The following is a 14728-nucleotide window of genomic DNA, read 5'->3' as shown; positions in this document are numbered from 1 at the left end:
TTACTATCCCGGATCATCATCCCTGTGTTTTGAGGGGATATTAGTTTTAACAGATGCTGCACCTAGTTTGGGTAAGAACATGGGAACAAGTTCATGGCTAAAACAAAGTCCTATGCATGTAGCCCACAGGTGAATGATCTGTTTTGTCACATATCTACTTTCCTAGTGCCATACTTCACTTTTAAAAGATGACGTGGACTATATTGTGCCAATGAATGGATAAATTGCCAAATAAGTCTGGTGATTAAATGTTTGCAGTTCATGGTTCTTATTGATATGCATAATTATTTTGACTTTCTCCGAACTGAAGGCCATTAGGTCATTGTTCGGCTATCCCTAGACATTTGAAATATCTTCACGCCTAGCAGAGCCTCCAGACTTCTGTCATAAAGGGATACATTTTGAATGAGGAAAAAAAGAATTACAGGGGCAGTTTGTTAAAACTAATCCTCTCCGAATTGTCAACAGGAAATTCTGGGGTAATAATTATATAACTGATGTTCTATAGTAATACTAGTCCCTTGCGAATAGGGCTTTTTCGTGACATCTTGTGGTTAAAATATTTTGATTTTTTTTTTTTATTGATATTCAAATAACACTTAAATAGATGGATATTACAATAAAAAGATAGAAATGCATGACGATACAGAAAGTATTCAGACCCCTTGACTTTTTCCCCATTTTGTCACGATACAGCCTTATTCTAAAATGGGTTCAATTGTGTTTTTTCCTTATCAATCTAAACACAGTACCCCATAATGACAAAGCAAAAACAGGTTAAAAAGTTTTGCAACATTTTTTTTCAATAAAAGTCGCATTTTTTAAAAAGTATTCAGAGGCTTTACTCAGTACTTTGTTGAAGCACCTTTGGCAGCTATTATAGCATCGAGTCTTCTTGGATATGACGCTACAAGCTTGGCACACGTGTATTTGGGGACTTTCTCCCATTGTTCTCTGCAGATCCTCTCAAGTTCTGTCAGGTGGGATGGGGAATGTTGCTGCACAGCTATTTTCATCTCCAAAGATGTTAGATCGGGTTGAAATCCGGGCTCTGGCTGGGCCACTCAAGGACATTCAAAGACTTGTCCCGAAGCCACTCCTGCTTTGTCTTGACTGTGTGCTGAGGGTCGTTGTCCTGTTGGAAGGTGAATCTTCGCCCCAGTCTGAGGTCTTGAGTGCTCTGGAGCAGGTTTTCATCAAGGGTCTCTGTACTTGGCTCCATTCATTTTTCCCTAGATCCTGACCAGTCTCCCAGTCCCTGCCGCTGGAAAACATCCCCATAGCATGATGCTTCACCCTACAGATTTTGTCAGGTTTCCTCCAGATGTGATACTTGGCATTCAAGCCAAAGAGTTTAATCTTGGTTTCATCAGACCAGAGAATCTTGTTTCTCATGGTCTGAGAGTCCTTTAGGCGCCTTTTGGCAGACTCCAAGCAGGCTGTCGTGCCTTTTACTGAGTAGTGGCTTCCGTCTGGCCACTCTACCATAAAGGCCTGATTTGGTGGAGTTCTGCAGAGATGGTTGTCCTTCTGGTTCTCCAATCTCCACAGAGGAACTCTGGAGCTCTGTCAGAATGATCATCAGGTTCTTGGTCACCTCCCTGACCAAGGCCCTTCTTCCCCGATTGCTCAGTTTGGCCGGGCAGCCAGGTCTAGGAAGAGTCTTGGTGGTTCCAAACTTCTTCCATTTTAAGAATGATGGAGGTCACTGTGTTCCTGGGGACCTTCAATGCTGCAGAATTTTTTTTGGTACTCTTCCCTAGATCTGTGCCTCAACACAATCCTGTCTCGGAGCTCTACAGACAATTCCTTCGACCTCATAGCTTAGTTTTTGCTCTGACATGCACTGTCAACTGTGGGACCTTATATAAACAGGTGTGCCTTTCCAAATCATGTCCAATCAATTGAATTTACCTCAGGTGGACTCCAAGTTGTAGAAACATCTCAAGGATGGAAACAGGATGCACCTGACCTCAATTTCGAGTCTCATAGCAAAGGGTTTGAATACTTATGTAAATTAGGTATTTTATTTTGATTTTTTTATATATAAATTTGCCAACATTTCTACAAACCTGTTTTCGCTTTGTCATTATGGGGTATTGTTTAGATTGAGGAATTTCTATTTTATTTCATCCATTTTAGAATAAGGCTGTAACGTAACAATGTGGAACAAGGGAAGGGTTTTGAATGCACTGTATATACCTCAAGCCTGTGTTTGTGTGTTCACAGAAAGTGGTGCAGAGGGCAATATGAATATCGATGTGGAAAAGAGTGATGACAGTGATGACGAAGGCAACGACTATGTCAATACTAAAGGTATGGCCCACATTGGCACATTGAATAGAATATAACTTTTCAGGGATGTGATTTTTCCTGATTAATCAGGAATCCCTGCTTTTTCAACAGTCGCGATAACCCTTGGAACTCTTTATGCCTTGGGAGAGGACTAAGGTAGTAGCTCATTATAAACGGACTACTTTATTACTAACCGGGAGAATGGTGTAACAGGCAGGCAGTCGCAGCTGCACTCAACGTGTGTATTGGGGTGCATTCCAATACTCTAATAATGATACCAATAGGTACTCAAGTGCTATACAACCTGGTTATGTGTAATGAAGTTAATACCATATTCCTCCCCTCTTAAGATTAATATTACATCTTCACAAATAAACCCGTTTTTTAACGATATCGAACATAAGACATTCCCTAAGCTCTTATTGCTTAGGGAATAAAGGCCAGCATCCCGGAGTCACCTCTTCACTGTTGACGTTGAAACTGGTGTTTTGCGGGTACTATTTAATGAAGCTGCCAGTTGGGTACTTGTGAGGCATCTGTTTCTTAAACTAAACACTCTAATGTACTTGTCCTCTTGCTCAGTTGTACACCGGGGCCTCCCACTCGTTCTATTCTGGTTAGAGACAGTTTCCGCTGTTCTGTGAAGGGAGTAGTACACAGCGTTGTACGAGAGCTTCAGTTTCTTGCCAATTTCTCGCATGGAATAGCATTCATTTCTCAGAACAAGACTAAACTGACAAGTTTCAGAAGAAAGTTATTTGTTTCCTGCCATTTTGAGGCTGTAATTAAACCCACAAATGCTGATGCTCCAGATACTCAACTAGTCTAAAGAAGGCCAGTTGTATTGCTTCTTTAATTAGAACAACAGTTTTCAGCTGTGCTAACATAATTGCAAAAGGGTTTTCTAATGATCAATTAGCCTTTTAAAATCATGAACTTGGATTGGCTAACACAACGTGTTATTGGAACACAGTAGTGATGGTTGCTGATAATGGGCCTCAGTACGCCTATGTAGATATTCCATAAAAAAATCTGCCATTTCCAGCTACAACATTAGCAATGTCTACACTGCATTTCTGATTAATTTGTTATTTTAATTGGTTCGCAGACATGTCGAAAAAAATGTGCTTTTCTTTCAAAAACAAGGACATTTATAAGTGAGCACAAACTTTTGAACGGTAGTGTATGTACTCTAATTATCTAAACAAGTCTGTCAGTGTAAACAAACATGACATTTCACATATTCACAATTTTTTTTCACATGCTTAGGTAACTAAGTATTTAACTCTTGAATTTATTTCACTGTGAGTCTTTTAGTTGTCTTTTAAAAACATTTCAATACGATTTTTAACATTTTTCTTCAGAGTTCAAAGTCCTTAAAGCAGCTTGGAAGCTTTGCGTGCCTCTGTGCACAATGTACACTAGGGGTAGTGTTCATTCAACGGTGGAAAAGCGACCAGCTGTTTCTGAGCCGGGTTCAGAGTATTTGACTCAAACTGGATTCTCCTCTTGGTGAACTGCTTCCTCTGTTACGGTCTCTGTCTGTGGAATGTGCACCACAGAAACACTTGGATAGCTTGAGAACAGCCTGTCCTCTGCCATCACAACTGGTAACTCACTTGTTGTTCCATCCCGTCTGGCAAGAATCTGATCGACATGTCTGCGAACCAATTTACCATCTCCCAACATTACCTTGTAGGAAACAGGATGTCACTGAGTCTATGAATCCAGGAATCCCTTTTCCCATGACTGAAATTTCAGACTCTTCAAAATTTCAGCCCTTGGTATGTTTGTCATGGTTATTTTTCTGTCTTTTGTTTGCGTTCAACTTACCCTTTCAGGTCTGGATAGACTAGATCCAGTGTGGAGCATAGTCTACGACCTAATAACATCTCAGCAGGAGAAAGTCCTGTTGTGGATTGAGATGTTATTCTGTAGCTGAACAGAACACGTGACACTTTTGTTATGCTCCCTTCTGCACTTTACTTAATTTCTTTGTGTCTGTACTGCGCGTTCCACCAGTACATTTGAAGACTGATGATATGGAGCAGATGTCACAGGCACAATATCGTTGTTTCTGTACTCGAAACAGGTTGCATTGTCGCTCACCACCATCTCAGGTATCCCTTGGTTACTAAAGCTCTGTCGTAGGACAAATATAGTAGTCGTGAATGAAGCAGAACTAACCGGATACACATCCATCCATTTTTAATGTGCATCAATGATTATCAGGAATATTTTCCCCATGAATGGCCCTGTGTAATCTTCTCCAAGGTTTCTCTGGAAACCTGGAGGTGCCTTTCTGTGTTCCTGACATGTTACATGTCTTGACTAGATTGTTTATCACCTGATCTAGTTTTGGCCACCACAAGTAACTCCTAGCCAACGCTTTCATACGTGTGACTCTGATGTAGGATAGCCTGGCTGTGGAATAATAACTTGTGCTCCCCACAAAACACAACCATCCTATACACTCAACTCTGTTTTCCTGACACTGTTTGCTGTGAATTCAGTCCCTTCTATTTGTTGTGGCCATCCCCTTACTACATATTCTCTAACTCTAGACAGTACTGTATCTTCACTTGTCCAGGATCTCACTCGCTCTGCAGTCACGAGTGCTGTGTCTACGAAAATCAGCACTGTCCTCTTGAGCTGTTATGGTGGGCGTGTAAGACTGCTCAAGGCATCTGCATTCCCATGGTACTTTCCTAATAAAGCTCAAAAGCAATCCCTTTTGCATGTAAAAACACAGAATCTTACTCATTATTCCAAATGCTCCTATGTCAATTTGTTTTGAGCCAACTTCGCCGTGGGACTTGAACGAGGCACCTGGCTCATGCCGGGAGGCAGCCCGGTTCCAAAATGAATGCAATCAACTGGTGCAAAACACACTTACACAAGCGCCCGGGAGAGATTAATCGAACATCCTCACTGTAGCTAAATCTAACCCTTCTCCTAACCTTAGTCTCCTAACCTGCTATGTAAACAAATCTGTGTCCAGAAACCATCAGCTTCATAACACCGAAACTGACCAATGGCAGTTATCAATTGCCGTTTCCTGATATCAGGGAACACACACATCAAGAACCACCCCGAGTTGTGGTCTGCAATTACACCGTATTCTTTCAAATGCCGCCTCTCCTGTGAACTAGTAACGTCCCTCTTCCACCCCCGTGTGGCGTCACATAACCAATAGGCCTATGTCCCAATGACACCTTATTCCCTATATAGTGCACTACATTTGACAAGAGCCCCATGGACCCTAATCAAAAGTAGTTAGGGTGTAATTTGGGACACAACCTTATTCTCTGCACATATTTGATAGAAACTGACCTATCCTCCCCATAGCCATTACTGTATGTTGTCCTGATCACATCCCTAATTTTCTCAGAGTTCAGTGTGTCAAATCCGAGGGCCTGTTGTCCGGACCTCTGGCAGTCTCTATGGGGGTGCCACAGGGTTCAATTCTCGGGCCAACTCTTTTCTCTGTATATATCAATGATGTTGCTCTTGCTGCGGGTGATTCTCTGATCCACTTCTACGCAGACGACACCATTCTGTATACTTCTGGCCCTTCTTTGGACACTGTTAACAAACCTCCAGACAAGCTTCAATGCCATACAAACACTCCTTCCGTGGCCTCCAACTGCTCTTAAATGCAAGTAAAACTAAATGCATGCTCTTCAACCAATCGCTGCCTGCACCTGCCCGCCTGTCCAGCATCTCTACTCTGGACGGCTCTGACTTAGAATATGTGGACAACTACAAATACCTAGGTGTCTGGTTAGATTGTAAACTCTTCTTCCAGACTCGCATTAAGCATCTCCAATCCAAAATTAAATCTAGAATCGGCTTCCTATTTCGTAGCAAAGCATCCTTCACTCACTCTGCCAAACATACCCTCGTAAAACTGACTATCCTACCGATCCTTGACTTCGGCGATGTCACTTACAAAATAGCCTCCAACACTCTACTCAGCAAATTGTATGCAGTCTATCACAGTGCCATTCGTTTTGTCACCATAGCCCCATATACTACCCACCACTGTGACCTGTATGTTCTCGTTGGCTGGCCCTTGCTTCATATTCTTCGCCAAACCCACTGGCTCCAGGCCATCTATAAGTCTTTGCTAGGTAAAGCTCAGCCTTCTCAGCTCACTGGTCACCATAGCAGCATCTACCCGTAGCACGTGCTCCAGCAGGTATATTTCACTGGTCCCCCCCAAAGCCAACACTTACTTTGGCCGCCTTTCATTCCAGTTCTCTGCTGCCAATGACTGGAATGAATTGCAAAAATCATTGAAGCTGGAGACTCATATCTCCATCACTAACTTTAAGCATCAGCTGTCAGAGCAGCTTACAGATCATTGCACCTGTGCATAGCCCATCTGTAATTAGCCCACCCAACTACCTCATCCCCCATATTATTTGTTTGTTGTTGCTTCTTTGCACCCCAGTATTTCTACTTGCACATCTATCACTCCAGTGTTTAATTGCTAAATTGTAATTATTTCACCACTACGACCTATTTATTTCCTTACCTCCCTAATCTTACTTCATTTGCACACAATGTATATTGACTGTACATTTGTTTATTCCATGTGTAACTGAGTTTGTGTTGCACTGCATTGCTTTATCTTGGCCAGCTCGCACTTGTAAATGAGAACTTCTTCTCAACTGGCCTACCTGGTTAAATAAAGGTGAAATAAATCAAATACAGTAAGGCATTGTTGGCAGAATAGATGGATGCAGTTCAATGCATCCATCTATTATTGTTGTCTATCAACAACGACAAGCCACTGGGGTCTGACAACTTGGATGGAAAATTACTGAGGATAATAGCGGATGTTATTGCCACTCCTATTTGCCATATTTTCAATTTAAGCCTATTAGAAGGTGTGTGCCTGGAGGGAAGCAACAGTTATCCCCCTACCTAAGGATAGTAAAGCCCCCTTTACTGGCTCAAACAGCTGAACCAATCAGCCCGTTACCAACCCTTTGTAAACTTTTGGAAATAATTGTTTGACCAGATACAATGCTATTTCACAGGAAACAAATTTACAACAGACTTTCAGCATGCTTATAGGAAGGACATTCAACAAGCACAGCACTTACACAAATGACTGATTGGCTGAGAAATTGATGATAAAAAGATTGGGGGCTGATTTGTTAGACTTTAAGGTGGCTTTTGACATTATCGATCCTAATCTGCTGGAAAAACGTATGTGTTATGGCTTTACACCCCTTGCTATTTTGTGGATAAAGAGTTACCTGTCTAACGGAACACAGAGAGTGTTCTTTAATGGAAGCCTCACCAACAAAATCCAGGTAGAATCAGGAATTCCCCAGGGCAGCTGGCTAGGCCCCTTACTTTACTAATGGCATGAGTAAAGCCAGTGTGTCTATGTATGAGGAAGACTCAACCGTATACACGTCAGCTACCACAGCGACTTAAATGACTGCAACACTTAAGAGCTGCAGTTAGTTTCAGAATGGGTGGCAAGGAAAAAGTTTGTCCTAAATATTTTAAAAACTAAAAGCATTGTATTTGGGACAAATCATTCACTAAACCTCAACTAAATCTTGTAATGAATGTGGTAATTGAGCAAGGTGAGGAGAATAAACTGCTTGGAGTAACCCTGGATTGTAAACTGTCATAGTCAAAACATATTCATACAACAGTAGCTAGGATGGGGAGAAGTCTGTCCATAATAAAGCGCTGCTCTGCATTCTTAACAGCACCATCAACAAGGCAGGTCCTACAGGCCCTAGTTTTGTCGCACCTGGACTACTGTTTAGTCATGTGGTCAGGTGCCACAAAGAGGCCTTTAGCAAAATTGCAATTGGCTCACAACAAGGCAGCACAGCTGGCCCTTGGATGTATACAGAGAACTAAGAAAAATATGCATGTCAAGATGAAGGAGAAATCGACGTCATCACTACTATTTGAGAGGTATTGCCATGTAGAATACACCGAGCTGTTTGAACTACTGGCACACAGCTTGGACACCCATTCATACCCCACAAGACATGCCACCAGGTCTTTTCACAGTCCCCAAGTCCAGAACAGACTATGGGAGGCGCACAGTACTACATGGAACTCTATTCCACAGTAAAATGACATTTTTAAAAAAATGGATACAAATACACCTTTTGGAACAGCAGGGCCTGTGAAGCAACACAAACAGGCACAGACACACAAATACATTAATAATATTCACCAATAGATTTCTTGGTTGTCCAAAATATATTGCTATCAGGTTGTAAACCACAGCTGGCTAGGTACATTGTTAGCTGCCTCCACCCATTCGGGATTCATCTACAATTATTAAATATTTGGAACGAAAACGGACGACTGTAAATAAGGCTTGGAATGTTAATACAATCAAGCTAGCAATGATCACAAGCCAGTCATAATGTGGTTAATAGGTTTGCGCACGTGTCAAACACATGGGCCCGCAGGCCAAATAGGACTCACAAGCAAGTATAAATGAGTCAACAATTTTAGTCATTTACTTCATGAAATTACAGCTTGGACTCACATCAGTGAATTCAATTGCGCTGCTTTTATGTGCCCCGTTTACAGCGCACGGAGTGTACAAACACATGCCACAAGCTAGGCTACTAAAATGTTGGTCTGGCTTCAGTATTTAAAGCTTAATGGTTAACCAAAAAACAAAACCTGCAATAAATGATTATATGTATCCACATGTCACTTATGTTGAAAAATACAATTATTTGTTTTCATGTGACATTTCACTTATATACAATACGTATGCTCATATGTGACCAGTAGTATTCAAATGTCCCTTATGTAATGTTACCTTAAAACCTGTTGAGGATAGGGGGCAGTATTTTCACGGCCAGATGAAAAACGTACCCAAATTAAACTGGTTACTACTCTTGCCCAGAAACTAGAATATGCATATTATAGTAGATTATAGTAGATTTGGATAGAAAACACTCTGAAGTTTATAAAACTGTTTGAATGGTGTCTGTGAGTATAACAGAACTCATATGGCAGGCAAAAACCTGAGAAAAATTCAACCAGGAAGTGGAGGATCTGAGAATTGTAGTTCTTTCAAAACTACAGTATCTGTGGGGTCACGTTGCACTTCCTAAGGCTTCCATTGGCTGTCAAAAGCCTTCAGAAAGTTGTTTCAGCATTCTCCTGTCACTGGGCAGAGTATAGTAGCTCAGTCACCTGAGTGGACGGCCTGGGGACAAAGAGATTGGATATGCCCGCGCTGTTCCTTCTTTTTCTCCTTGAATGAATACGCTATTGGCCGGTTGGAATATTATCGCAATTTTACGTTAAAAATACCACAAAGATTGATTTTAAACAACGTTTGACATGCTTCTAAGTACGGTAATGGAACATTTTGACTTTTTGTGTCTCGAATTGCGCTCGTGCGGTATGCCTTTGTATAGTGACCTGAACGCACGAACAAAACGGAGGTATTTGGACATAAATATGGATTATTTCGAACAAAAACAACATTTCTTGCGGAAGTAGCAGTCCTGGGAGTGCATTCTGACGAAGATCAGCAAAGGTAAGAGAATATTTATAATACTAATTCTGAGTTTAGGTGACCCCGAACTTGGCGGGTGTCTGTATTGCTTGCTGTGATGGCGAGCTATGTACTCAGAATATTGAAAAATGTGTTCTCTGTAAAGCTATTTTAAAATCTGACACAGTGGTTGCATAAAGGAGTACTGTATCTATAATTCTTAAAATAATTATGTATTTTGTCAACGTTTGAGTATTTTTGTAAATTCACCGGAAGTTTTTGGTGGGAATACATTTTTCTGAACATCATGCGCCAATGTAAAATGCTGTTTTTGGATATAAATATGAACATTATCGAACAAAACATACATGTATTGTGTAACATGATGTCCTAGGAGTGTCATCTGATGAAGATCGTCTAAGGTTAGTGCTTCATTTAGCTGTGTTTTGGGTTTTTGTGACATATCCTTGCTTGGAAAATGGCTGTGTGGTTATTTTTGTCTATGTACTCTCCTAACATAATCTAATGTTTTGCTTTCGCTGTAAAGCCTTTTTGAAATCGGACAATGTGGTTGGATTAAGGAGAAGTGTATCTTTAAAATGGTGTAAAATAGTCGTATGTTTGAGAAATTGAAATTGTTAGATTGAGGTTTTGTATTTCGCTCCATGCTGTTCCATTGTAGATGTTGGCTAGGGTTCCGCTAGCAGAACGTCTGTCCTCAACAGGATTTATGCTCATTTGTGACACATATTCACATTTTTATTACATATGTTCTTTGTCACAATACATGTTATGGGAGCATTATTTCAGTGATACTTGTCATGGTAATAAAACGAACAAACACTAAACATAATCCTATTAATCGCTTCTCAATTCAGCCATTTTCTTGTTAGGGCTAGGGGGCAGTATTGACACGGCCGGATAAAAAACGTACCCGGTTTAATCTGGTTACTACTCCTGCCCAGTAACTAGAATATGCATATAATTATTGGCTTTGGATAGAAAACACCCTAAAGTTTCTAAAACTGTTTGAATGGTGTCTGAGTATAACAGAACTCATTTGGCAGGCAAAAACCTGAGAAGGTTTCATGCAGGAAGTGGCCTGTCTGACAAGGTGTTGTTGTTCTTGCTTCTGTTTATTGAAGAGTCAGGATCTTAGCTGTAACGTGACACTTCCTACGGCTCCAATAGGCTCTCAGAGCCCGGGAAAAACCTGAACGATGACGAGGCAGCCTCTGGCTGAAACACATTTTCCAAGTGGCCCATCAGAGGACAAAGGGCTTAGGCTCGTGCCCGAGTCGACCCAGTGATATATTTTCCTTCGGCTGTTTACCTAATTGCAGATTCCCGGTCGGAATATTATCGCTTTTTTACGAAAAAATGGCATAAAAATTGATTTTAAACAGCGGTTGACATGCTTCGAAGTACGGTAATGAAATCTTTTGTCACAAAATGCGTCGTGCGCACGACCGTTATTTACCATTGGGATAGTGTCTAGAACGCACGAACAAAACGCCGCTGTTGGAACATAACTATGGATTATTTTGGACCAAACCTACATTTGTTATTGAAGTAGAAGTCCTGGGAGTGCATTCTGACGAAGAACAGGAAAGGTAATCAAACTTTTCTAATAGTAAACCTGACTTTGGTGAAGGCTAAACTTGGTGGGTGTCTAAATAGCTAGCCCTGTGATGCCGGGCTGTCTACTTAGAATATTGCAAAATGTGCTTTCACCGAAAAGCTATTTTAAAATCGGACATATCGAGTGCATAGAGGAGTAATGTATCTATAATTCTTAAAATAATTGTTATGCTTTTTGTGAATGTTTATCGTGAGTAATTTAGTAAATTGTTAGTAAATTCGCCGGAAGTTTGCGGGGGGTATGCTAGTTCTGAACGTCACATGTTAATGTAAAAAACTGTTTTTTGATATAAATATGAACTTGATTGAACAAAACATGCATGTATTGTATAACATAATGTCCTAGGTGTGTCATCTGATGAAGATCATCAAAGGTTAGTGCTGCATTTAGCTGTCTTCTGGGTTTTTGTGACATATGCTAGCTTGAAAAATGGGTGTCTGATTATTTCTGGCTGGGTACTCTGCTGACATAATCTAATGTTTTGCTTTCGTTGTAAAGCCTTTTTGAAATCGGACAGTGTGGTTAGATTAACGAGAGTCTTGTCGTCTTTAAATAGCTGTAAAATAGTCATGTTTGAGAAATTGAAGTAATAGCATTTCAAAGGTTTTGAAAATCGCGCCACAGGATTCAACTGGCTGTTACGTCGGTGGGACGAATTCGTCCCGCCGGTCCTAGAGAGGTTTAAACCGTTCCCACTTGTCCGTTTGTTTCACGCGGGAATTGCTTCATGATAGCAACATAAGATAAAGAGCACACAGAACATAGTTAGGGGTTGGGGTCATTAAATTACTTTTTTTAACTTTGTATAAAGCTTTTCAGTGTAAGAAATCCTTGACCAATAATGCCCTATTTGCAATGATACAAGCATTTCACTACACCCGCAATAACATCTGCATGCAACCACCAAAATGTGAATGGCGCTGCCCATGCGTACACATACCATAATGAGATGGATACAACGCTGCGATCTCTATACAACGGGACAGAGAATGAGGACATACTCTTTTTTTGATTGTCAAATTAACAAATATATTTTTAAAATCGAGTATACTACAATACATTGAGTGCACCATGCTGCATTCAACCGCACTGGTGATCCATGCAGTGTTTAAAAAATGAAATATTTGACGTGAAATACTTTTTCATTTGGGTCGCAGCGTATTATGCACATCTGCAAGCATAGCAGAAAAAGCTGGACACAGCATTTTAACATATGCACGTAAGTAGCCATTATAAAAGGCCCATTCAGTTGTCAAAGCAGGCTACTATTCCCCATCGTTTATCAGTACGATTTTGACGGTCAACTATGAAAAAGTTTGAGGGTTTATCTGTTCTTTCGTTAAGATTTTGGCTAATCTCACTCTGGCTAGCATTAGTTGTTGATGTACATAAGCAACTCGGGGAGAGAGCCTACCTTTTCATGGTTGTTTCAATAGGGCTGTGAAGTTTCCAAATGTAAGAGGACTCCCGTAGTATTTACAGAAAAACATTCAGGTGGCTTTTGGCAAATGCGTTCTAATTATTTAAAGGCACACTGACATTTTAAAGTGAATGATGGCAGGTGTGTGGCAAATGGATTATTTGCATATAGGCCTACTGTGGCTTTTGTGCACCGGTCTGCATAGACTCTGGTCTGGGACAGATGTATTATTAAATTGTCCAAACAATGCCGCTTTCCCACTCTATTGCTTTGCAATTTTCACATGTCTAACATTTTATGAAAATGACCATAAGTGCTCTGAATTTTCCCAACAAAAATCCTATTCCTGGGGGTGTATACGAACAGATTTTAATAAGATTTCGTTTTGCTAAAAGTGTTCCATTTAACTGCTAAACCATCTAATAACCTAGCAGGTGGGTGATATTCTGAAACTCAGCTCTAAATAATAAATAAAGTTGGTACTAACTTGTATTTTTTTCTCTTAGATATGTGAAGCCTCCCCATCATGTAGCAGATTCTGACGGGGAGGGAATTGAGTCGATCGACTGCTGGATTTATCATGAGTGCAACCAAGTTTGTCAAAGGGAAGACTACACAGCATAACTAACATAGGGGTTCTGCAATATGGACAAGAGCACTGTGCAACTCACAAAACATTTCAGAAGACCTTAACCTCATCCACCAGCCGTCAATAATTAAGGCCTAGGGAGGACATGTTCTAAGTTTTATTGTATGGTGTAGGGCAAATGTCTTCCGCACACATCTCTTGGTGCCCCAGCTGCTTGAGTGTGAGCTACCAGCTATAATGTAAAAAATATTTTTAAGCTCTTTCCTGGCTATTGAAGAGAAAGGATGACAGTGGGGAAAGAGGTGGTGTCGAAGGGCAGTAGGCCAGATTTGAACCCACGTCACTACCGTTTTCAATGTATGGATTTGCTGACGACTCCTGAGAATGTTCGTTCTAGTTTACTCATTTTCTCTTAGCTGTATTTCTTTTTACTGTGGATTCAAATCTGGTTTGGGGAAAAAAATAAAATTGTCACAATATAAGGAATGCTTTGCCATGATCTATAGCCTTATTCGGACAGGATACGTTTTACTGGGGGAGCTCAGTTAATGTAATGTGCACAAGCACCACATCTGTAATTTGTCCCGTCCAAATCTGCCATTTAGTCATTTTTTTAAATGATCCCATCCAAGGTTTTTTGGCAAACTCCCAGGTCCTCTGATACTTATCCCTGAGTTGAGTAACAGGTGCTGCAGCCAGTTTGGGAAAGAACATGAGCAAATCGATGCTTAAAAATATGCTTTGGATGTAACCTACAGATGAATGCTTTTGTGCCATACTTCTTTTAAAAGATGAAGTGGACAATATTGTGCTAATGAATTGCCAAGTACGTTTGTTAATTGCCTGTATAGGTTACAGATCATGGTTCTTATTGACTTTCTATAAACTGAAAACCATTAGGTCAATATTAGGCTATCCTGAGATGTGAAATATCTTCATGCCTAGAAGAGCCTCCAGGCTTCCATCATAAGTCAATTTTGAATGACGAAGAAAAAAATAAGAGGCAGTTTGGAAAAACGGACATGCTGGAGTAATAATTACATAGCCGACGTTCTATAGTAATACTAGTCCTGTGCGAATAGGGCTTATGAACCATTGTGTGATGTTTTCTGAATGAATTGAAGCTGATATGGGTGGCATATAGTTTACTACTAAAGATTAGTGGTTCAAATCAGTATAATGATCATTCACAAATGCTTGTTTGTTATATACACACACCTTTTAATAAATCTAAATTAACAAGATTCCTTCTCAATAATTTCACCTTTGCCC

General features: G+C 40.5%; 1 protein-coding gene across 4 annotated transcripts in view; it reads left to right on the top strand.

Annotated features, from left to right (window-relative positions):
* LOC115192147 (protein spinster homolog 1) overlaps positions 1–14698 on the top strand; it is a 55712-nt gene extending 41014 nt beyond the window's left edge. For all 4 annotated transcript variants that reach the window (XM_029750328.1, XM_029750327.1, XM_029750325.1 and 1 more), the window contains exons 21-22: positions 2230–2316; positions 13374–14698. In XM_029750328.1, the coding sequence (XP_029606188.1) occupies positions 2230–2316; positions 13374–13381 (95 nt within the window). In that variant the 3' untranslated portion in view covers positions 13382–14698. The remainder of the gene's footprint in view (positions 1–2229; positions 2317–13373) is intronic.
* Positions 14699–14728: the final 30 nt, after the last annotated feature.

The sequence above is a fragment of the Salmo trutta genome, chromosome 4 (assembly GCF_901001165.1).
Source record: "Salmo trutta chromosome 4, fSalTru1.1, whole genome shotgun sequence".
NCBI lineage: Eukaryota > Metazoa > Chordata > Actinopteri > Salmoniformes > Salmonidae > Salmo > Salmo trutta.
Note: the sequence above shows the minus strand (reverse complement) of the source record. Positions and strands in the feature narration are given on the sequence as shown.